Below are 26,129 nucleotides of genomic sequence, written 5' to 3'. Positions count from 1 at the left end.
TTGGCTCTAAAGCCGAATTGCATTGGATGAAGGGCAAAGGACTGTTTTTCAAATGGCAGATCATTTGCTCAGCTACCAACTTCTCTGCAACTTTTGATATTGTAGGCAGGATACTGATTGGTCTGTAATTAGAGGGAGAAAGCGATCTCCTTCTTTAAATACTGGAATAACAGCAGCCGACTTCCAAACACTGGGAAACATGTTCTGAGAGATTGGGAGGTTGATGATATTGCTGATGGATTTATTAGTGTTTTGGTAAGAGTTTTGAGCATAACGGCATCCATACCAAATGTATCTTTAGTTTTGGATGGTTTAAGAAAACTGATTATTCTTGTGACGTCTGAGTGAGTGACACTTCTTATGATGAAAGTTGGCTCCAATGTATTTACTGTACAGACAGGTCTAATCTCAGGGGAGAAACATTTAGCAATGGTGGCAACAGAATCAATGAAATAGTGATTGAAAGCTTTGCTATTTCAACTGGATTATTTGACAGTTTACCATTAATGTTAAGTTCTTGCAGCTTCCTTACTTTGTTGGGATGTCCCATTAGCTTGTGTAACTGATCCCAGACCATTTTAGTTTTACCTCTCGCTTTTTCTATTACAGTCATGAAGAAATCTGCCTTAGCCTTTCTTAATTTCATTACCACTCTGTTCCTTAGCATAGCAAAATGTTGTCTGTCATGGCTCGATTTATTTTTAATTGCAGTTTTTAAGGCAGAATCCCGTTCTTTCATTATTTTTAAGATATCATCATTCATCCAAGGAACAGAGTGTTTGATATGTTTGTGCCTAAATTTGCAACTGAAATCCTTCATAGTGTTCTCCAACTTATCTGAGAATGTTTTACTGTCTTCCGATCGATGTCTATTCCCAACAGTAGATCATCCCAATCAATAAGTTGAAGAGTATGATGAAAGATATCTAGATTTCTTTTGGGAATTCTAAAGGATTCATCCTCCTGACCAAAGGCCTAAACCGCTTGCTGGTTAGTTTCTGGCTACCAGAGTTAGATTGTGGTCAGAAAGTCCAGTTACCATGTTGAGAGTTTTAGAACTCTATCAGGCCTATTACTAAATATTAAATCAATTTGGGTCCTGGAAATTGGTTAGTCTTGTGGGCCCACTGACCATAGGCTTATAGTGCCATATTGCCCTGCTAGAGCTTATAGTACCATATTGCCCTACTAGAGGCTTATGGTATAAAAAGTTATTATTATTCGGTCCATAAAGGAAGCGTGCGACTGTCACTTCCCGTCGCCCCAGCAGACAAATTCCATGCAAGAAGCAATTGGTGAGAATTTTCCTGTTAGTGGTTTTAAGTGGTAAGTACATAAAGGAAATGGCTCTATGGCGCCCCTAAATTGACATATGTGACCTGAAGACATCCATATGCTAATTTTTCCATATACTAATTTTTTTTCTGGAAGCATAAATTCATACATCAAAAATTGACGTTGTTGTAACTCAGCCATACATAATACGGAGATCTGCTCCTCTTTCACTCCGCCACATCATGACATAATGACCTGAAAACATCAATAATACTAATTTTCCATATACTAATTTTTTCTGGAAAAGAAACATATTCACCATGAAAATTGCCGTTTTTGTAACTCAGCCATACATAATGGAATCTGCTCCATATTTCTCACATACATCATGACATACTGACCTGAAGACATCCATATGCTAATTTTTCCATGCTAATTTTTTCTGGAAAGAAACGCCATTACGCCATGAAAATTGACGTTTTTGTAACTCAGCCATACATAATGGAATCTGCTCCATATTTCTCCTTACATCAGCATAGCGTAACCCTGAAGACATCCATATAATTTTTTCCATATGCTAATTTTTTCTGGAAAGAAAAGCCATTACATACATGAAAATTGGCGTTGTTGTAACTCAGCCATACATAATGGAATCTGCTCCATATATGCACATCATGACATAATGACCTGAAGACATCCATAATTTTTCCATATGCTAATTTTTTTTCTGAAAAGAAACGCCATTAAGCCATGAAAATTGTTGTAACTCAGCCATACATAATAGATCTGCTCCATATTTCTCATACATCATGACATAATGACCTGAAGACATCCATATACAATTTTTTTTCTGGACTTAGCGCCAACTAGTGGCACTAGGAAGTTACATATTTTTAATTTTATACACTGCTCCTACTTGAATTATTCAGATAAACTCAAATATGCAGAATAGACCTAAGACCTCGATGATGCTTCCCTGTGGAGCTAAATGGCGACCACGTTGAATCACATTCACATGTAATTTACATGACAAGGTCTAGACTTCCATGGATACCCCACATGATGCATGTATATATTCACATTGTCTGGCGTCCCCTGCTGCTAACCTAGACTTGGTCAAATCTGCTCCAAACTTCTCATGCCCGTAGAATTCAAAGAGGCCCTGAGGATATCAACAAGCCTTTTTCACTCAAGTCAAAAGCGCCACATTGTAAAGTAAAATCGGTGTCGGCGTGACGAGCGATCGCCGAGCGTCGTGCGCTTCTCGGCGAGGCGGCGTCGGCCAGCACCCCGGCGTCTGCGAAGCAGGAAAGAGACCCGTTCATCGCTGCTTGCAGCTTTAATTAGGGTCCTCGTCGACTTCGTCGTAGAGGAACCTATTATTTCTAGGTTAGTAATATTAGGGTCACAAATAAACATTAGTAGAAGATTAATGTTAATGAAAGGATTATTATTATTCTCGGTCCATAAAAGCGTGAGCTATCCGCACCCCACGTCACGCCCCAAGCAACTAAATTCCATGCAGAAGCAGACTGGTGAAAATTTTCATATTATTAGTTTTAGTATTAGTACATAAAAGCCAAACATAGCGCCCCTAGAGTGTTAAGTACTCACGGTTTTTTTCGCTAATGGCGGATTGAATTAGAGATTTGGTCAGAGGTCCAAAATTGACCTGCTCTACAAAACCTCTCAGACCCCTAGCTCCGCCTACTTAGATTTTCCGCCATTTTGAATTTTATTAAAAACACTTTTGTTTAACTCCTCTAAACGCTTTGTCAAATCATATACAACACTGTGGTTCATTATGGATTCGATGCCATCGAAATCTTTGAAAGATTGTTGATAGGTCATTGTTTTCAGAAGATATGGACCAATGAACATCAAGGGGTGTGGTATAATATGTAAGACACCTTCAAATCCTTGGTCTATCTTCACAAATTGGTAGCCTATGTCCCTGAGACACCCTTAACTTCTGATTTTTCATAATATTTGAACATTAAGGCGCTACAATCAATCCCTCAAATTATACTTTTTGGCCTTTTTCATGTTTTTAGGGTTGTAAAACGTTAACTCCTCCTAGTGCTTAAGCCGATTCATTCCAAACTTAGGCAGTAGGGTCTTGAGACCTTTGTCTTGAAATCTTTGAAGATTTCAAAATATTAAACTATATGCGTTTGCGGACCGGCAAAAAAAGCGTCGCCATGAAAATTGGCGTTGTTAACTCAGCCATATATATAATGGAATCTGTATATTTCTCCTTACATCATGACTTGTAATGACCCTGAAGACATCCATATGCTAATTTTCCATATACTAATTTTTTTTCTGAAGCAGCCATTCGCCATCAAAATTGACGTTGTTGTAACTCAGCCATACATAATGGAATCTGCTCCATACTCATACATCATGACATATTGGCCTGAAGACATCAATATGCTAATTTTCCATATGCTAATTTTTTTCTGGAAAGGCATACATTCACCATGAAATTGCCGTTGTTGGCAACTCAGCCATACATAATGGAATCTGCTCCATATTTCTCATACATCATGACATACTGACCCTGAAGACATCCATATGCTAATTTTCCATATGCTAATTTTTTTCTGGAAGAAGCATACATTCATATGAGAATTGACGTTGTTGTATCAGCCATACATAATGGAATCTGCTCCATATTTCTCATACATCATGACATAATGACCTAGAGACATCCATATGCTAATTTTCCATATGCTAATTTTTTTTCTGAGCATACGTCGCCATGAAAATTAGCGTTGTTGTAACTCAACCATACATAATGGAATCTGCTCCATATTTCTCATACATCATGACATAATGACCCTGAAAGACATCCATACTAATTTTCCATATGCTAATTTTTTCTGGAAAAGCATACATTACGCCATGAAAATTAGCGTTGTGTAACTCAATATAATGGAATCTGCTCCATATTTCTCGCCATCATGACATAATGACCACGAAAACATCCATATGCTAATTTTTTTTCTGGACTTCGCAAACTAGTGGCACTAAAGGTTACATGTTTTTAGTTTTATACACTGCTCCTGCAGATTATTCAGATAAGCTCTCAAAATATGCCAGAATAGACCTAAGACCTCGATGATGCTTCCTGTAGACTCGTGGCGACACATTGAATCACATTCACATATGAATTTACATGACAAGGTCTAGACTTCACATGGATACATGATGCATGTATATGTTCATTGTACATGGCGTCCCTACTGCTAACCTGGACTCGCTCAAATCTGCTCAAACTTCTCATGCTTCGTGGGGAATTCAAGGCCTGGGGATATCAACAAGCCTTTTTCATAGAGTCAAAAGCATGCCGACTAGCAAAGTAAAATCAATTATTAGCGTGGCCAGGCGATTCAGCCGAGGCGCCGTGCGTGCGCGCCTCTCGGCCGAGGGGCGGCGTCGATAACACCCCGGCGTCACGAAGCAGGAAGGACCGTTCATGCTGCTTGCAACTTTAATTTATAATTAAACCTCTTGAAGAAAGCCCACTCTTGATCAAGCAAATTCAATCTTCTTTCTCCATTGCAAAAACTCTTCTCTATTTTTTCCAACCTCCTGGTCCCTCCTCCATCTACCAAGCCACTTTATCAAGACATTTCAGTCAATTTCTTCTTTGTCCCTTTTATATCCCGGTCTTAATCAGGTTTACCTTGGTAACCTCCGCCCGTGACCTGCCCTTGACTCCTCACGTCACATTCTCAGGCTATTATTTCTTCCTTTCTCACCCATCTTGTTAACAGCTCCTCTCAAGTGTTTCTAAATCTCTGAAGGAGGTGGCGTTAACCCTCCCTGAAAACCCACCTCAAGCCTCTAAATTCCAACAACTGAACCTGTCTTTTTCTTCTTTTCTTTCCAAAACTCTTGGGCGAGCTATCTTTGCAAGTGTCCTCCTATCTCCACAGTAACAACCATCTTGACCTCACAATCTGGATTCAGAATGACCTCATAGAGACTGCCTCCTTGCTCTCTCTGAACAACTTCCTGCTGAAGCAGCCTCTCTCTCCTCTGTCCCTTCTAGACCAGGGGGTGGTCAATCGTTGATATGACCTACCGGTCCGATGGCGACCTGATCGCAGTGTAGTAGTAGGCGCATGACATTAAAAAAAAAAATTGACTTAAGCCCCTGTAATTTTCTCTATGGCGCGTCTTTGTTCTTTTATTAAACTAAACAGCCGTCCAGTGATCATTATCCTACACCATGGCACGTATAGAATTTCTAATCTCTCATTAACCAAGTTATTGCTTCTCGTCTCCGTCTCGCGTCATAAGTCTGCCTTGTCGGAATAGGGCAAGAAATCATGGTAACTGCCTGACATTTCTCCCGGATGTCACTTCACCTAAAATCAACCCCGACAAGGAATAGACACTTTTCCTTCGGGAGCGGCTTTGCCACTCATGATGTTTATTATTTCAGCCCTGACTGACAGGAACCTGGGTGTATTCTCCTAGTCAGCAACTCTCCTGACTGCCAACATCACTGCAACAATACGTTACGTGGGTACATGCTAAACATAATCAGGAGAATGCATTTCCCTTCTCACTCAAGCGGCTGGGTTATGGGTCCAAATAAATCAATAATTACTTTAGCACTTACTTATAGCACTTTGTAGTTGCCTTTCTTGAAGAAATTGTACTTTCTTGATTCTTGTTGTTTTGAGTTTGTACTCATAATAGTGTATTCAACAATAAGTTACTGGATAAAAGTATCGGCTAAATTAAATTAAATGTAATAATCATACCCAACTTCAGAGCTTATAGTCTGGCGAGGCTCTAAAATGGCTTAAAAAACACTGTTCATTTGATTCACAATGAGACTATGACAAGTTAATCTCCACAGACAACTGGACTTATTCTCAACGGACATTGTTTCCAAGATTCAAGATTCAGAGTACCATATTACCCAACTAGAGAGCTCTGAGTACCATATTACCCAACTAGAGAGCTTATAGTACCATATTACCCAACTAGAGAGCTTATAGTACCATATTACCCTACTAGAGAGCTTATAGTACCATAAAACCCTACTACAGAGCTCAAAGTACCATATTACCCCACCAGAGAGCTTATAGTGCCATATTAACCAACTAGAGCAGGGGTGCTCACACTTTTTCAGCATGCGAGCTACTTATTATGTGACCAAGTCAAGGCGATCGACCGACGGGTGCTTTTCTTTGCTCGTCCCGATGCGCAAACCGGTGTCGAGCTCCGCGGCGCACGAGACGGCGGGCAGAGGACTGTTAACGCAACACGTAGAGACAGAAATGACGTGCTTCTGCTGTAATGTGACGCTATAGAGAAAGTGACAGGGGGGCGGGCCAATTTTTTTTAATGTCATGCGATCTACCATACTACGCCGCGATCGACTGGCAGGTCGCCGCGATCGACCGGTCGATCGCGATCGACGTATTGAGCACCCCTGAACTAGAGAGTGCAAAGTACCACATTATCCCACTAGAGAGCATATAGTGTGATATTATTCAGAATTTCTTTCTGAATTTTTTGAGTTATCAAGTTTGTAACCTCTTATCGTTCCGTCGGCCCACTGAATTTAGTTATTATTTTAGGTGATTCAATATTTATGTGGATGTCTATAATGATTGCCTTAGTGCTGCATTTATCTCATTATTAGATTTAATTTGGCTTCGGTCAGAGAGTACAGAAACCCACTCACTGCTTTAACTACACGCTCAAACTTGTTCTTGCATATGGCATCAACATAGAACATTTAATAGTCTTTCCACAGAACCCTCTTTTATCAGACCATTACCTAATCCACTTTGAATTTATACTGCCGGAGTGTACATCGTTTGGCAAACATTTCTACACCAGATGTCTAACTGAGTGCTGTAGCTAAATTTAAAGAAATGTTTCTTTTCTGCATTTGATTCAATACCAAGTCTCAATATAAAAGTGGACTCCTGTGCTAACCTACCTTTAGTTAGTACATCTACTAGATATTATCAGTGTGTCTTTATTACAGTCCTTCATAATATAACCTTTAATTAGCACCTCTACTAGACATTATCAATGAGTCTTTACAAACAGGTCATGTACCACATTTCTTCATAGTTGTAATTAAACCTCTCTTGAAGAAGCCCACTCTTGATCCAAACCAAAATTCAATCTTCTTTCTCCATTACCCAAAAACTCTTCTCTATTTTTTCCAACCTCCTAGTCCCCCTCCTCCATCTACCAAGCCACTTTATCAAGACATTTCGATCAATTTCTTCTTTATCCCCTTTTATATCCCCGACTCTTAATCAAGTTCTTACCTTGGTAACCTCCGCCCGCCTGACCACCTGCCCCTTGACTCCATCACGTCTCACATTCTCCAGGCTATTGTTTCTGACCTTCTTACCTTTCTCACCCATCTTGTTAACAGCTCCCTCTCAAGTGGCTAATTCCCTAAATCTCTGAAGGAGGTGAGCATTAACCCTCCCCTGAAGAAACCCACCCTCAGCCTCTCTAAATTCAACAACTACAGACCTGTCTTTCTTCCTTTTCTTTCCAAAACTCTTGAGCGAGCTATCTTTACCAAGTGTCCTCCTATCTCCACAGTAACAACCATCTTGACCCTCACCAATCTGGATTCAAGGCCGGCCACTCAACAGAGACTGCCCTCCTTGCTCTCTCTGAACAACTTCACACTGCTGAAGCAGCCTCTCTCTCATCCACCTTTATCCTTCTAGACCAGGGGTGGTCAATACGTTGATCGCGGCGACCTACCGGTCGATCGCGGCGACCTACCGGTCGATCGCGGCGACCTACCGGTCGATCGCAGTGTAGTATGGTAGAGCGCATGACATTAAAAAAAAAATTGGCCCGCCCCCCTGTAATTTTCTCTATAGCACGTCTTTGTTCTTTTATTAAACTAAACAGCCGTCTGTTGATCGTATCTACACAACAGCATGTCATTTCTGTCTCTACGTGTCGCGTTAACACTTCTCGGCTCTCCGTCTCGCGCGTCGCAGAGTGCGCGCATCGGGACGGAGCAAAAAAAAAAGTCACTTGAGCTAACTGCCTGACATTTCTCAGTGGATGTCTGCACTTCACCTAAAAATCAACCCCGACAAGAATGAACTACTTTTCCTTCCAGGGAACGGCTTTGCCACTCATGACCTGTTTATTACCTTCGACAACGCTGTGTTAGCCCTGACCCCGACTGACAGGAACCTCGGTGTGATACTCTAGTCAACTCTCCCTGACTGCCAACATCACTGCAACAATACGTTACCGTAGGTACATGCTAAACATAATCAGGAGAATGCGTTCCCTTCTCACTCAGAAGGCGGCACAGGTTATGGTCCAAATAAATCAATAATTGCACTTTATTAGCACTTACTTATAGCACTTTGTAGTTTGCCTTTCTTGAAGAAATTGTACTTTCTTGATTCTTGTTGTTTTGAGTTTGTACTCATAATAAGTGTATTCAACAATAAGTTACTTTGGATAAAAGTATCGGCTAAATTAAATTAAATGTAATAGTATCATATTACCCAACTTCAGAGCTTATAGTACGACGAGGCTCTAAAATGGCTTAAAAAAACACTGAAACATACAAATTCACAATGAGACTATGCTGACAGATTAATCTCTCTCTCCACAGACAACTGGACTTATTCTCTCAACGGACATTGTCCATCATGGCCAGAGTGTGTGTGTGTAGTTGTATCGGTTTGTGTGAGTATTTGTATCTGTGTGTGTGTGTGCGTGTGCGTGCGTGCATGCATACTGCAGCAAGAGCAGACCAGCAGCAGGAATAACGGTTTCACACACATGTCTGTCGGTTCTAATCCCAGCTCCCCTGGGGAACAGTCTCATTAACCCTAATTCACGTTGACCTACAGCCCTACATAACAGTGACTTAAAAAAACTATTTGATGCCTTACACTCTCTCTAGAAACCATAGCAGCTGATCTATCAAGCACTGAATGCATGTTTGAAGAGTGAATGAATGAGTTCCAGTTAAAGACATAGATTCAGTTGCCAGTTTATTAAGTTACCCTAACAAAAAGCAATGCAGTCCATTACAACTGTTGTAAATGTCATCCTCCCGTTATCAAGTTTCCATTGTTTAATCTGTTTTCAAGATGTGTTGACTCAAACTTTTGTTTAATTTGGAGGCTGTAGTTTGAGGTGCTGTTGGACTATATTGGTTGTACTGAAAGTGTTTATTCTTTTTGTTTAAAGCAAGTGTTAGTAGGTTAAACAGGATATCATTCATAGCTAAAATCTATTTTATATTGCTGTAAAAACAGTTTTTTATTTTAGTTTACATTTTAAAAGATTTAATTTGAACACAAATTATAATTTACTTCCATCCAACACACATTTTTACTGAATGGAGGTTGAACACACCAAAATGTAAATCAATGGAATTATACGTCATTAAAAAAAAGGATACAAAAACTATAATAAGAATAATATTATTTATAAATTATACCAAATTGTCAATATCTGTGTTTTGGAGATATGGAATATACCCAGTAATATTTTTAAAATAGGATATCTATGCGGAATATATTCTGATTATTAAATCCTTATGTCATTGTTGGAATAAATGTGAAATATTTAACTACAAAGTAGTGTTTGCGTGTTTGATACCTTTTTGCATTTAATCATACTTGGATGTTTGCTGAAATTGATCGCAAAATAATGCGATAGCATGTGGTGTCAAGTTTTCCCCAACCCTTTTATTGCCATATGTATACAATACTCACCTCCCAGTGGCTGAAGACCAGCTGTGGACTGGCCAAGCCGCTGGTCTTCTTGCGGAACTCGTCTGCAAATCCAAAGCTCTCAGCCACAGGCAGAACGGCCTTGATGATGAACATGTCGGTCCCTTCCTTCATCTCTTCATGGAGGACGCGACCCTCTCGCTTCCCCAGTACACCATACACTCGGCCTGGTAAAGGAAGAGGCAAAGGGTCAGAACACACCCAGTATGGGCAGCAGAACACATAAGATTCCCTGTTTTTTCCTGAGAGGTGAGGGTCAAAGGCCAAAGGATGTTGTATGTGTTCAGATTGTAAAGCCCTCTGAGGCAAATTTGTGATTTTGGGATATACAAATGTAATGTTTTTTCTTTCTTTTTTTCCCCCCCCGTGAACGTTTTTTTTCTATTTCTTGGGAATTTTCCCTGATCCGATGTGAGGTCCTGGGACAGGGATGTCGTATGTGTACAGATTGCAAATTTGTAATTTGTGATATATTGGGCTATACAAAATGAACTGAATTTAATTTAATTTAATTTAATTTAATAAAAAAAGGACCTTCATAAAATCGGTTTCAGGCAGTCTATCATCGAATCAGTCAGACCGAGAATATTTTGTTTGTTTGGCAAAAATTGGTTGACAATGCTCTCTTACCCAGCACATCAGCGGTAGCCATTATCTCGCAGGTATACATCGCAACCATGAGTCTCTGGGGCTGAGTCTGGAAAGCGTGACGGCACGCCTCCTTCATGGCAGCAATCAGCTGGCCTGAGACCGGCCCGTAGCAGTCTACTGATGCAGCTTCTGGCCTGCGCCTGGCCTGGATCGGCCCTGCCGTCTCGCCCTCCTCAAGTGGCTCACTGCTTCCCTCCACTTTGCTGTCTTCTAAAGTCCCATGGGATATGGAGTCCTCCTCCAAGGAGTCCTTATGTCGTGACGGGGCTGAAGACTGGATGTCCCACTTCTCCACAGAGAAGCAAACTCCCATCAGTGGCTCCTCACACATTGGCCCCGCCAGAGTGGCGAGCTGGAAGCCGCTGACGATGCTGTTGTCCAAGTCTCGTAGAGCCGCAGCCTGAGCTCCAGCTTTACCCAAACACTGCCACACCGAGGGCCGCTGGTAGCCCTCCACACTGTTTAGCAGAATGTTGGGACCAATTCTGAAAAGAAGAATAGTACAAATAAAAGAACTAAATCATTATTTTGTGTTAATATAAACCCCAGGTATGTAGTGCTGCCTCATTCCAAAGTATTTTCGTAACACCACCTATCTATCACTTAAAAAAGTGACAATACATTATTTTTAGCTGCAATAATTGAGATTTCTGGCCACTAGAAGACAGTACAACCCCTAAACTAAAACTGAACACACCAATGACATTTAATCACTCCACAAATTCGCAATATCGACTGCTAACTCAAATGAGGAATACAGGCCTGTCTTAAATATAGGTCCTGTAGGTTCTGTAGTTGAGTTAAATAAACGCCACACTTCCTGTAGCAACATTTTCTTATACATCAGTAGAATGTTATGTTCCATACACATTTTGCCTCCCCCGATTCATGTCAGAAGAGTCACATTCTATTTAAAACCATGTTGCTAAAGCCAGTGTCAGACCTGCGAGGCCCAAAGGCCCAGACCCGCTCCACAGCATTCCTCCACTTCCTCCCCTGCAGCAGACTCTCCAGCTGGGTCTTGAGTCCAATGATGGCCTCCAGGGTCCTCTGGCTGATGTCTAGACTCTTTCCCTCCCTCAGGGACATGTTTATCTGCTCCAGGGTTCGAATCAGCTCTGCACTTCTCTCCAACAGACTGGTCACTTCTGACAGGAAAAGCATGGCAAGTGGCAAAGTGTCATAGAATAGTGAAATTACGAAACTTTACATCTCTGTCACTCCATTATAGCGTCAATCATTTCAGAAAACTTGTTTTTAGAAATCACTGCAAGTTGCTCTATCCAAACATTAGTTTCCATTATTATAGGCTGCAGGTGTAAATCAATCTCTGGTTCTCTAAAAGGGGTTAGCTGCAGGATGATGTACGACATCTGAGTGGAGTTTCATCAACAGGCAAAGAAAAAACACTTAAGATAACTGAATTCCACTAGTTATGGATTGGAATCATAAAAGCATGAGGAAAGAGTAAAATGTTTGTCGTGAAAGATACTCAAGTTCACATCGACTACGCTTGTTACTGGACGTGTAATACAATATTTGGGATTAAAAAGTAAATACTAGAGATGCACCGATCAGGTTTTTTGGTGCCGATCACCGATCACTGAAATCAGTACCTGCCGATCCGATAATACCGATCACCGATCACGGTGTCGATTGAAGCATTCTTTTATTGTGTAGCATTATTGCCTATGAGGAAATACATATGTAAAGCACCTCAAACATTAAAGAAATTACCGATTTTTGATAAACGGATGTTGTTTCACGTGGTTCTTTCTGCTAACTTTGCAAAACCAGATGTTGTGTCACGTAAAACCATCCACTAACTTTATCAAAACCCTCGCGCTCCCGATCGAATGCGTGTACCGTCAACATCAGTCTATAGGGGCTCAGACATGTGAGTGTCGGCTGAGTTGACGCAGTGATTAAATTCGGGGGACAGGGACGCCGCTCGGTGCGTGAGGATCCCCTCGTGGACCTCTGACTCTGCCGGCCCTCGCCGGGCGCATCGTCTCCGTTGCGGTGCGCGGCGATTGAAACGTCTCTGATAGTTCTCGCAGATGTTACGTCATCTGATCGGCCGTTTTGAGAACGCCGATCAAAACCGATAATGGGAATATCGGCCGATATGGATCGGCGCCGATCAGATCGGTGCATCCCTAGTAAATACTTTATCATACTTGTAAACAAAAGTGAAACCTCTCCGTCCAGGTCTTACCCTGTGGCAGCGGGATTGCTCGGATGCTGACTGTGGCCAGTCGGTTGGGAGTGGTGAGGGTGACCAGGCCACCTGAGTCCACATGCAGGGTGGCAGATGAACGACCTTCTTTCACCTTGCAACACACACACACACAGTAATATAAACTGTAAAACTGATAAACAGAATATATATATATATAAAATATAATCGTGCACGTCAGTTCAATGTATATGCGGTTGACTGACCTGGTGAATGATGGCTACTTTCTGCTGCTTGCCCAGGTCTTCATTCACCATGTCCACTTTTGGAGGACGTATCACTGTTTCTCTGAATGGGATGATGGGCTTGGAGGCGCTGATCTCAATTTTAGCGAACCTTCAAAAAGACATGTGAAAATCTTGTTATTGACACTAATGTCGGTTTGATCTCCATCGTCTCCATCCGCTTCATGCCACTTTGATTGATAATGTTATGCAAATATAATATTAAGTTACTCAATATATATTACTACTGCCAACTATTTATACACTGTCATATTTATTGAATGTGTTGTTACTCTGTAATGATTCCTTCTGTACACATGACATCTATTGCTTCTGTCCATCCGGCGAGAGGGATCCTCCTCTGTTGCTCTCCTGAAGGTTTCTTCGCTTTTTTCCAAGTGAAAGGGTTTTCTTGTGCTTTCACCAATGAAAAGTCATTATTGGGTGCTATTGTAGGAGATTAAAAACATATTTCAATAATTCCCAGTTTTCTTTAGAACTGGTTACAATGAAAAAATATTTCTCTCCACAAAACAATAATTTGTATTTAAATGCAATGTATTGCCCAATAAAGACAAGGTTTCCCTAAAAATATATCTGCTAGTCTGTCGGTGAGCCGGTGCTCTGCTAAGAAGACCTGCAATGACTCCTGACCACATGTGATGATGGCTAAATAATGATGTTGCTCAGCCACTCTTAAGAGACTCAGTATATGAACTCACACTATATTCAACCTTCACTACCTAATCACTGACATGTACAGGAGCCCACACAAGTGACAAAGACAGAAGTATGCAGTAGACTATGGCACAATGGTGAAAGCACACAAGCAGAGATAAAGAGACATTTGGAAATGTTACACACTGACCGGTCTCTGAGGTCGTCCAGGCAGCGTTGGAGATGAACCTCACCAGCAGTGACGAGCACATGTTCTCCTGTTTCCTGAATCAGAACCTCAGCGCAGGGATCTGCCTGGTTCAACAGACGCATCCCACGCACCAGCTTTGGCATCTCACCTAGTACACAAACACATAATGATCTGGTTACCTTAGTCTGATTTAGCAGTTTATTGTACATCTGCATGTTGGGGAAATAGTGGGGAAAGAAAGAAAACTAAGAACATGAAAGAAAACAAATCTTTCTGGGCCTTCAGTTGGCTGAGGGCATCACATGGCGTCACAGCTTCTATGTAAGGGAGGCACTTCTTCAAATCATTAGTTTAGAGTCTCCAACATCAACTCCTTAACCCTTGTGTTGCCTTCGGGTCAATTTGACCCGATTCAATGTTTCACCCTCCTGTCGCCTTCGGGTCAATATGACCCGATTCAATGTTTAACCCTCCTGTTACCTTTATATTTACTAACATATTTTACCCTTGAGGTCAATATGACCCCAGCTATTAAAATCTCCAGAAAATTATTAGAATTAATATTGTTTTCCAAGTTTAAGTGTGAGGTACTTTATGTTTGTTTGTTGACTCCCGAAAGAACACCGACATTAAACATTGAATCGGGTCAAATTGACCCGAAGGCGACAGGAGGGTTAAATATTGAATCGGGTCAAAATGACCCGAAGGCAACACAAGGGTTAAAGTTATTGTTGATGGTTAATTTTGGCAAAATCTTGAGGTGAGATTTTCGGGATCTGTGTGTGACATGTTTTGTTATCCGCTATTTAAAAATCTAAAAGTACATCCAGGGCTATCATGATGACAAACCTATCATGATCTCTGCTGTGCCTCTCGCCCCTCCCAGTCCCTTCATTGTGTTTCTCAGTGATCCCGTTTGTCCTGTGCGGTTTTTTTTTTGTCTGCCTGGGCGTGGCTCTTCATTCCGTTCTACTGCCAATTGACCTGCACATCTGCAACTCATCCACTCATCAAGCGCCAACGGTTGATCCAGAATGCTGCAGCTCGTGTTCTCACTAAAACTAAGATAAGAGATCACATCACTCCTGCACTAGCTGCTCTGCACTGGCTCCCTATAAAATCCAGGATCACATTTCAAATTCTTCTCCTAACCTACAAAGCCTTGATTGGTGATGCTCCATCATATCTTAAGGAGCTTGTAGAACCATATTGCCCCACTAGAGAGCTGCGCTCACTAAATGCGGGGCTACTTGTGGTTCCTCGAGTCTTAAAAAGTAGGATGGGAGCCAGAGCCTTCAGTTATCAAGCTCCTCTTTTATGGAGCCAGCTTCCACCTTCAGTCCGGGAAGCAGACAGTCACCTCATTCAAAGAGTAGACTTAAGGCTTTCCTCATTAACATTTAAGACTTATAGTTAAGACTGGATCAGGTTCACCTGGTCCAGCCCTTAGATATGCTGCTATAATCGTATTTGCTGCTTGAGGACATTTTAAGATACACTGAGCTCCTCTCTCTCTCTCTCTTTTACCTCTCTTTATTGCACAATACCAACTCTACTTCTTCCCCTGAGTCTTTGTGCCTCCTCGCCTCATAGGACCTGGCTGTGTCTGAAACTGGTCCCGTCTCCTGAGTCCTAACTCCTTGCCCCCGCTTCCTGCATCCAGCCCCTGGCCTGGGCCTGGGCCTGGCCTCCTTCCCAATGGGCCTGCCTCCTTTGTGCCTCCTGCCTCAAATGGTCCGGCCTCTTTCACGATGCCTCCTGCCTGGCGAGCCAGCCTCCTGCTTCCGTGGCCCTGCACCCTGCCATGGCCCTGCTGATGCCCCCCCCCCCCCCCCTCTCCTCTCAACCTCCTTCCGTTTCATCGACTGTGGAGGTCTGAATCGTGGTCCATGCCTGCTACTCTTTATTCATCATTTCTGTCATATTTATTATAGAGAGATCCTCCTCTGTTGCTCTTCTGAAGGTTTCTTCACTTTTTTATCTGTGAAAGGTTTTTTTCGGGACTTTTTCCTTATCCGATGTGAGGTCCTGGGACAGGGATGTCGTATGTGTTCAGATTGTAAAGCCCTCAGAGACAGATTTATAATTTTGGGCTATACAAAATAAACTGAATGGAATACACCGCAGGTCTTCACTTCGATACCAACCCCGACCATTACAGCCCTTGGTTCTTTTAAATAAACAACTAAACTAATCCTGATCTCTGTATTCAGCTCCTGGGTTTAGCTCTAAATTAACATAACATTATCACAAAGCTATTCTAAGATTATCAATCGAACACTCACTACTCAAACCTGTGAATTCAAGACCACTGATTTTCATGAAAGGACTTTTGTTATCAATATTTCTGTGCAATGCTTCTCGGAGTGTAATGAGTGTAAGCCAGTGGTTCTTAAACTGTGAGGCGCACCCCTCTAGTGGGACGTGGATGTATTACAGGTGGGGCACAAGTGGAAATGACAAGACCTTTATTAACCCTTGTGTTGCCTTCGGGTCATTTTGACCCGAATCAATATTACACCCTCCCCCCGCCTTTGGGTCATTTTGACCCGATTCAATGTTTCACCCTCCTGTTACCTTTATATTTACTAACATATTTTACCCTTTGGGTTCAATTTGACGCCAGCAATTAAAACCTCCAGAAAATTATTAGAATTAATATTGTTTTCCAAGTTTAAGTGTGAGGCACTTTATGTTTGTTTGTTGACTACCGAAAGAACACCGACATTAAACATTGAATGGGGTCAAATTAATCCTAAGGCGGGGGGAGGGTGTAATATTGAGTCGGGTCAAAATGACCCGAAGGCAACACAAGGGTTAAGAACTTCACATGACACGTCAAAAAACTAAATCATTAATCAATACATGGCGAAATGCCTACTTTCAATTCATACTGCGTTACATAAACATTTAAATGAGTGTCTTTTCTGTTGTTGCCCTTCAAAACACAAGCTCAACATTGAACATGAATTTAGATTGTCTTTTCTGCTGCTACCCTTCAAAATTAAAGCTCAACATTGAGCATCAATTGAGTAGCCGTATCAAGTCTGCAATCCCGTTTTAAAAAGATTGGCTCATTGCAGGCTCATTGCAGCCCATAATAATCATATAACCTGATGGCTCACACATATCTGCACAAATTTAGTTTTGTAAAGGTTGTGTGTTAATATTTTTTTGAAAAGATATGCAGTGTAAAACTGTATTATTATCATCTTAAAGAGATATCCAGTGCAAAACAGGATAATTGCAGCCACAATCAGCAATATTTTGCCAAATAATAGTTATGTTTTGCGCAGATCGAACTTTGTTTGCGTTGTTAAAACAAAGAGATTGCCCATTGTATTTGTTTTTGTCTGATGGAGCTAGAGTTAGGGTTAGAAAGTGATTGCAATTTTCTTTATGATATTATTTGAAAAAGCACAGATGGAGGAGTCACAAAAAGTTGTTATTTCAATAGAAATTCAGCGTGGACAACTTTGTTGGGGCAGTGGGGCAAAAGTTTAAGAACCACTTGTGTAAGCAAAGACACCTGGCTAACAAACTTGATGGAGCTTTGCGTCATCGGCCTTAAGGGATTCCTTATAGAATACATTAAATTGAAAGAAGAACGTAATGCCCCAATGCATTCTCCGATAAACTACAGTTGGCAACATCACCCATTAAATAAATTGATTTACTAGAAATTGTGACTGCATGCAAGCATGAAGAGATTCTCGAGTTTAAATTAACAGTGAGTGCTTTTTATTAAAGATAGCTTCTGAATTAGTCATCTAATCAGTCTAGCATTTTGATATCTTCAAAAATGTGATCTGGGTACAACCACTAACTCTGGATGAAATTAAAAAATGCACCAATACTCTTCCTCATGTCGATGTATTTCGACAAAAGTATTACACCACCTGTTACAAGGCACCAGAACACAGGAAAGAACATCTTCTCTGTGACCCGTTAAATTGTCCCAACCACATTTTTGATGTCCGTCAGAGGACATCTTAAACTGCAATCTTTATGTTTTGTTTGCAAACCCATTGGTAAGATAAACCGGTCTACCAGGTGGCTAGAGCACAATGCATACCAATGCCAGCTTTATGTCTATTAAACAAAAACAAAAGAACATGAAATACAAGGATCTTCAGCTCCTCTAGCAAGTCTATATTAAACTGTGAAGCCAAAATACAGCTCTCAGCTCCTTAGACAAAGATGTCATCATTGGAATACATTATAACCAAATATCTTTGATCTTTTGGACCGGATACCACAATGACAGCATGATACCTCTCGTCAGTTGAGCCCAAACAAGCTGCAACGATAACCTGATGCACAAACAGGTTAAATGCATCAGCGCAGACAATCCCACTTATAAGGCACTCGCTTTGGTAGTCCAAAGCAACCTTTTGTGTAGATTTATGACTGTCAACATGTCTTTGATTGTGCCAGATCTCTTCTATGTAGTGCTCCTGTATTGGCTGCCCCTAACTTCACCAAACCCTTCAAGATTGAGGTGGCTACTGGAGCTGGAGCAGTGCTGCTTAAAGATAGAGCAGACGACATTAGCCGGTCTCGTACTACTCGGTCAGGTTTAAGGTGAGGCTTAATTATTCCGCCATCAAGAAGGAACCTTTAGCTATACTCCTTGCCTTGCAACATTTCAAAGATTATGTGGGTTCCAGTGAAACTGCTGTTGAGTTATACACTGACCACAAACCTTTGGTGTTCCTCAACCGGACGTACAACCAGAACCAGAGACTGCGACTGATGCGCTGGAATTTACTGGTTCAAGAGTATAATCTTGAGATTATACACAAGAAGGGTGCTAACAACATTATTACCTTCGCATTGAAAATGCGGAAGGTAATGTTTTGATCGCCGTGTATTTGTATGCGTGCGTGCGTGTTATTCGCATAAGTAAAAAAGTATTAAACCAAATCGCATGAAATTTGGTGGGATGATTGGTTATTATCCAGGGACCATTTGATTAGATTTTGGGATCGATCGGGTCAAGAAAAGGTAAAAATCTTCTTTTTACCAATTTATATCCAATTGGCAGGCAACTAATGCCAAAATGTTCATAATTCAATGCCCAATCTTGTGATATGCGAAGGTATGCGCTCTACCGAGTGCCCGTTCTAGTTGCAAATACTTTGTCCAGATTGTAATTTTCAAAGGATTGGTATGTTTGTGTGTGACATCACTTTAAAAGCATGTATGCATATTTTTATGAAAGGGGGTGTTTCATCCCGACTTGACTCATATTATATATGACAATATATGATATTGATAATTTGTATTAATTATAATGTAATTAATATTCTTAGAATATTTTGTTATACCTTTCTTGTTTTTTGTGGCTCAAGGCCAGCCGCCACTGACCGTGACATAACACCGGCACCACAAAATAAATACAGAATTATACATTTTAGGTAATCATCCATCCCTACTTGATAGCCTCGATCTCTTTCTGTCCTAAGTGGTCTGTCTGTCTGTCTGTACTAAGTGGTCTGTCCGTCTGTCCTAATTTGTCCGTCCGTCCAGGCCTGGTCCTGGTGGGCGACACTGTCAGAAAGCCAATGTGGAGCACAAGGCCTGTGAATATCCTCCCTGTCCCAAGGGGTCAACCAGCTTCAGAGACCTGCAGTGTTTGTCCTACAACCGACACGCCAGCAAGAAGAAGGGCAGCTTGCTGACTGCCATTATTAATGACGGTGAGACACGCATACATATTCGCTTAGCCATACTTAAGGAACACATTAAATAAATGTCCCCCTTTGGGGCACACCACTCTCTGAATGCTTATACGAAGAAAGATACTACACACACACACAATTTGCATCCTTTTGGGGGAAGCTACATAGGGGTTCTCTGCCATTTTAATTTTCTACTTTTTTGTGGCTACACAGGAGCTTAGTATTGTTTTTCTTTTCGCTACGGTAAGCCAGTTTGAATTTATGCTCGAGTTAGTGTGGGGGTTTATTGTGTTGGCCTTAGACACCCTGATGCCTTTTTGCTTCCGTTTTACCTTTGTAATCCATAAACTGTCAATAAATCCTACTTGATGCTGCTCAAGTATTCCACACAATTTGTTTTCCTCCTTTGTTTCACCCTTTTTAAAGCCGTTTCTTTGCTGTTACGCCCTTTGTACCCACAGGCACCCTCCATTGACCGTAACAAAATATTTTTTACATTTAGTCGAGGCTTTTATCCAAAGCAACTTATAACACAGAACTACGGGAGACATTTGGTGTTAAGTGTCTTCCCCAAGGACACATCGACATTGGACTAGTGGAGCCACAGTTGCCCCATGATGCATGTTGTCGATTGATGGTATGGAAAAACAAAACTTTACTCCAAGACAAAATGTTTAACGTGAAATATGTCTTAATTTAATTTGGTTTGTGTGTGCCTCCCAAGACCTACTTGGATGTTTGGGTTCTATGGCAACCCGAACAATGGGTGTGGCCTCAAAGTTGAGCGGGGTGAAGGGTGGGCAGGCAGGGGATGTTGACAGGGTGGCTGACTTCAAGACACTGTCCTCCAGACCGCCGATACCTGATAAGAGAGGAGAAGAACATCAACAGACTGCAACATCAAGGACGTTCAGTGAGACCTCAACCCAGCTATTTAGTAAAAATGTAACACTCAATGAAAACAAAAGATCTTACAAATGAAAAGAGTTTACAATTCAAGTTTAAACACTTTAAAATAAAATTAAACATTGAACATATATTACAGTCAATAATGTTAATATTATATAAACAGAATTTACTTAAATAGGTCTGCCCTTCTGTCATGATACTTGATCCAGTAATTGAGTCAATATCAACCCAACATCAGATATTGATGACAAAGAGGACTCAAATCAACACACTTTTAAGTACTTAGAATTAAAACTATTTTTATTTAACTTGTATGAGTCAACCTCCATATCACTGGATCCTCCTACATTGACCAAATACTAGGGTTATTTTGTTAGGCTGTAAAGTTCAAGGTCTGAACCGCGAGCCACCTTCACCCTGGGCCTTACAAGCCAACATTGAGCCGGTCACTGCGCACCGCTGTGGAGGAAATGCCTCAGCTGAGGATGAGCCAGTGCTGGAGAGAGGTCACAAGGCCAGCTGAGCAGGCTGCTGAAGGAGTCATGATGAAACTGCAGGAAACACTGCCTGAGACGAAGTCAGACGAAATCACCTCGTTATTATTTGTTTACTCTGCTGTAAGTGACTCTTCATTCAAAAAGAGATTTACGGTTTTGTTGACGGCTTGACGATGAATTCAGTCACTTTGTTGTTTTTAAAAATGTTCATAGGGTAAACATTTGTAAAAACCCATTGACAGATGTTGAGGTTGACCAATAGCGTTGATTTATGAAAATAAATACCAATTAGACTCCTTGTCTCTTTTAAAGTACATTTGCTGATAATGCTACATTGTGGACCAAGATGGGCAGGAGGAGAGCACGTGAACATTAGCCGTTAGCAGCCAGGGGGCAGCACAGTCCTGCTAAGGCAGCGTTCAGACCAATTTTACCCAGCCTCCTCCCGCATCGGAATAATGCCAGACATGACAAAAATAATCCTAAAAAATAAACAGCAAAAAAAGACAATGGAACTGATTGACCCTGTAATTACCCAAAGGTGACTGGATCCTGTGGTCCTCAAAGCCGACAAAGAACAATAAAACTAAAAGAGAGCTAAATTAATTCAAAGAACCTGGCTCAGCGCAAAACCTCTGCTGCAGACACTCCATGAAATGCATAGCAGCAGAGCTTAAGCGTGGCTCCTCTCAGCAGGTCATACATAACAAATCACCTTTTGAATTTGATTCATTGGAAACAAGCATACGCACACACTCTTTCATCTGGCTGACTGAGGTTTGGCCAGAGGCAGATGTGCCAGTACTCTTGCACTATAGGAATGTATCGATCGTTTTGATTCCCATTCATTGATCATCGTCATCTCAAATGTTTGGACAACAGCATTGCCGTCTGACGACTCAATATGTGTAGTATGTAGTAGAGCAAATAGCACATTGTTTACCTCTGAGATGTAGAGGAGTAAAAAGTACATTTGCCGATAATGCTACATTGTGGACTAAGATGGGCAGGAGGAGAGCATGTGAACATTAGCCGTTAGCAGCCAGGGGGCAGCACAGTCCTGCTAGGCTGCGTTCAGACCGATTTTACGGAGATGAAGAGAAAAAAGTACATTATGTACCTCTGAGATTTAGAGTAAAAAGTACATTATTTATATCTGAGATGTAGAGTAAATAAAGTACATTATTTACCTCTGCGATATCGAGGAATACAAATTCATTATGTACCTCTGAGCTGTAGAGAAGTAAAAAGTACATTATGTACCTTTGAGATTTAGATTAAAAAGTACATTATTTATATCTGAGATGTAGAGTAAATAAAGTACATTATTTACCTCTCAGATATCGAGGAATACAAAGTACATTATGTGCCTCTGAGATGTAGGAGTAAATCGTACAATAGGAGTGATGTGAAAGCCCTCTCTACACAAGCGCAAGCTTCGATCTCATTTCTGCTCGTGGTTTTTGACATTGATTTGCCGTCATAGTCTGAGTGTCATTGTCAGGAAGCATCACAGAGCCTGGCATATGGCATGAATTAGGTTCTTCTATTTAGAGAAGCACTGTAGCAGTGGAAAAACAGCAGTTTGAAAAGCAAAACAATACAATGTGGGGCTGGAAATTGTTAAATGTTCTGTGTGAATCATGTTTAATTAAATACAAGGTCAGAGCTTTGGAACTCTATTCCCCCTTAACATCCCATGGAATTTCCCTTGCACTGGAAAGTCCAACTCAAGCTTCAGACAGCCAAATGTGTGTGTGTGTGTGTGTGTGTGCGCGTGCGAAAGAGAGAGAGCTGAAGTACATGTAGCCAAGATATGAGCATATCGTGAATGCATCAGTAATAGTGAGGGCGCTGCACGGCGAGCAAAAAAAACCCTGCAGATTATTATAATCCCACTGCTGGGCGGATGGCCTAAAAGCATATCACAATGAATTTGAATACATCATGTGACGGGTGTATTTATATATTTTTAAAAGGTGACTACTTATGCCACATCATAAAACTGTGTCACCAAAGTAACAGTTTTAAAACATGTGATAATTGGAATACTTGTTTATTACTGTGCTCTGAATTACACTGCTTTCTACAAACATTCAGTAAGAGGCGTCCTTAAAGTTCCTCTCACACCTGCTAAAAGTTGAACCAAAAAAGTCAGGTAGCAGTCGGTCATCTTATCATTCGCCATGTGTATGAAATTCTAATAATGATGATTGTAGGAGCACCTAAACCAAGTCTGTATTATATGTTTGTGTGTGGGGCATATGGTGGCAGTGTGGAGCCGTGTGGCAGGTAATTGATATATGGGGCACAGGTGCAACTGACACGGGTAATGATGGTGACGGGGAGATGGCACTTTTTTTCCAGCACCACACACTTCTAGCGGGTCACAAGTGATGATTGAGGCAACATATTTGAGGTAATTGTAGCATATTATACCTTTAACTTGGTAATCACATTCACAGTTGACTGACTCTGAATTAAGAAAATCAAACGTGTATCAAAGCTTTCATCGAATGGCTTCTTATACTGATGTGTGTAAAGCGCCACACAATGCAGAGAGGACGGCCATTCATCTCCAGCATGATCTAAATACATCAGGTAAAAAGTATGACTACAATAGCAAACTTTAAAAGTCTGAAATTTCTGCAAATGTAAAAAACCCTCCATATAGCCCAGCTGGCATCCACCAGGTAAAAGCGCCTCTGGCTGTGGTGTGTTCCAGCAGGTTTAAATAACTCTGTATCTGACCCTGAGACAGGACATTCTGAGCTGAATTTCAATTGCCTCTGAATATATTCACAAAAACAAAAAAACTCTATTCACAATGGCAAATGGTAAATAAAGAGCACAGCCGTGGTCTCTCTCTTTGTCTCTCTCTTTTTCTCGCTCTCTCGCTCTCTCTTGCTCTAGCCTTCCGACCACTCAAAGCTCTTTACCCCTACATGTCATCATTCACACACACTGATGGGAGGAGCTACCATGAAAGGTGCAACCTGTCCATCTGGACTAACTAACATTCATACACCACAAGAGCAGCCCGCGAGAGACATTTGGGGTTAAACGTCTTGCCTAAGAACACATCGACATGGACTGGGATCAAAACAATCGATCTTCTGATTGAGGGACGACGCGCTCTACTTTCTGAGCCAAGTCACACTTCATGCATGTTAGGTTTTAGAGCATGTGTTTTCAATTTGTATTAAAGAATGTAAGCCCTATGAATTATTGTTTACTCCACAGGGTTGTAATTATTAGAAGAAGATTAATAATTACAATCATATTATTGCTGTGTTTATTCTGTACCGGTCACCCTGAGAGCAAAAGGTTCCAGGGTCACATCTGGTTAATAAGCAGACACAGGAACAAGGGTTTGTTTCAATTCTCCCCACATAACTCACCCACACCCACACCACACAGGACTCAAGGTCATGAAGCTCATCACTGATAAGAGACCTCATCCTGTTTTGTGTAACCACTTGTTTCAATAAAAGCACTGTCGGGGGAGAATGGAGCCAGAGTGTTTTGGAGACGTGCAGAGGCACAGCTCAGGGCATTCTCCTTGTGGCAAGTAAAACTACGGCTCGAGTCTGTCATCTGTGGTCAGTGGAGTTGGTCTGGTAATTCAACTAGCGGGGCTTTATCTTTAAGGTGAAAACCCCACAATGAATCAATTCAATCATGGATTCTTCACATGAATGCGTCTGTGAGTGAGTGTTCACCTCCGTGTCCGTCCACTAATCTCTCATTCTGCTGCGTGAGAGATGCAGCAGGCCGTTTGTTGGTTCCAAATGACCTCAGGCCCTAAGAAACCTGGCTCCACATAGAAGGCATAGGTGAGCTCCTGGATAAAGCCGCGCCCACACAGATGCCCAATTAGTTATGGTTCAGTCTCTGTGTTATGGACAGTAACTTGTGGAGGATCAGAGTTCCCTGGAAGACAAACATTTATGTTGAACCATTTCCACAACACTAATCTATTCCAAAAAACCTGGTGAATACTAGAATCATCTTCAGTGCCAAACAAAGACAACACTGTTGTGTCATCTAAAAACTTCTGAATACATGCAATTTCAATAGTATAGTATAATATGGTAGGCAGCTCATCTCTAATGATGGTGAGGCACGTACCAATGTTGATTTTTCTGCATGAATAATTACATCAGCATTTCAAACATTTGATCATTTAGAAAATAATGAAAATGGACCCAATCAGCTCCCGTGTGGAACACAGCTAGATATGTTCTTTTGCTGTGACAAAAACGGCCATTGAAATGAAGTCCTCGTCAGACATCTAAGTATTCAATCTAGCAGGAGTTGAAAAGGTGAACAACTGGGCTTGGCAATGAGAATGCTACAGTCAATGAAATCAGATGCTGCAGTGAAATCCAAGAGTCCCAGCTGTACTGACCTCAGACCAGTGAAGCGGCCATTCCCTTGCCCTTCTCAGTTCCGCCATCTAGTGGCTGCAGCACACGGCCCACATGAAATATGAGGGCAGGCAGCCAGCAGTAACAATGGAGAACACAGTGCGAGTGGGTCTAGAACCATGAAGATACTCATTATGAATGATTGCTCTGAGATGTCAGTGATGCTGCGGGATGAGGTCAGCCGGGCCCTGAATCTCTGTCTAAGACCAGGCCCCTGCTGTACAGAGGGGAAACAATAGAGGTAAGCAGGAAATAGCACATTTGCATCTTTTAAGGCTGGTGATAGTCTAATTGTACACTGCTCAGAGCTGACCTGCCTCCAGAAAGCCTCTGGCGTTTTCTCTTACTCTCCACAGATGGTTAACTCAGGACGACTTTGTGACACAGACAAGTAAACGTGAGCGAAAAGAATTCACTTCCTGACTCCTCTTCAGAATGCAAGATCTGTTTGACAGACACGAAAAGACACATACAAGGCCAATCTCATTATCTCCTTGATGGTATAGTCTACCATCATGTCTAACATTTATTGTCATTCACCGCTCTCTACGGTTCAGAGAAAAAGCTTGTAC

General features: G+C 41.4%; 1 protein-coding gene across 2 annotated transcripts in view; it reads right to left on the bottom strand.

Annotated features, from left to right (window-relative positions):
- The window catches only part of efl1 (elongation factor like GTPase 1), a 52,473-nt gene that overhangs the window by 4,231 nt on the left and 22,113 nt on the right, over positions 1 to 26,129 (bottom strand). For both annotated transcript variants that reach the window (XM_056413637.1, XM_056413638.1), the window contains 7 exons: positions 20,452 to 20,583; positions 14,038 to 14,185; positions 13,152 to 13,281; positions 12,925 to 13,039; positions 11,650 to 11,854; positions 10,686 to 11,191; positions 10,038 to 10,222 (listed from right to left, as the gene is read on the bottom strand). In XM_056413637.1, coding sequence (XP_056269612.1) covers positions 10,038 to 10,222; positions 10,686 to 11,191; positions 11,650 to 11,854; positions 12,925 to 13,039; positions 13,152 to 13,281; positions 14,038 to 14,185; positions 20,452 to 20,583 — 1,421 coding nt within the window. The remainder of the gene's footprint in view (positions 1 to 10,037; positions 10,223 to 10,685; positions 11,192 to 11,649; positions 11,855 to 12,924; positions 13,040 to 13,151; positions 13,282 to 14,037; positions 14,186 to 20,451; positions 20,584 to 26,129) is intronic.

The sequence above is a fragment of the Pseudoliparis swirei genome, chromosome 4 (assembly GCF_029220125.1).
Source record: "Pseudoliparis swirei isolate HS2019 ecotype Mariana Trench chromosome 4, NWPU_hadal_v1, whole genome shotgun sequence".
Taxonomy (NCBI): domain Eukaryota; kingdom Metazoa; phylum Chordata; class Actinopteri; order Perciformes; family Liparidae; genus Pseudoliparis; species Pseudoliparis swirei.
This window is presented reverse-complemented; position numbering and strand designations above follow the sequence as displayed.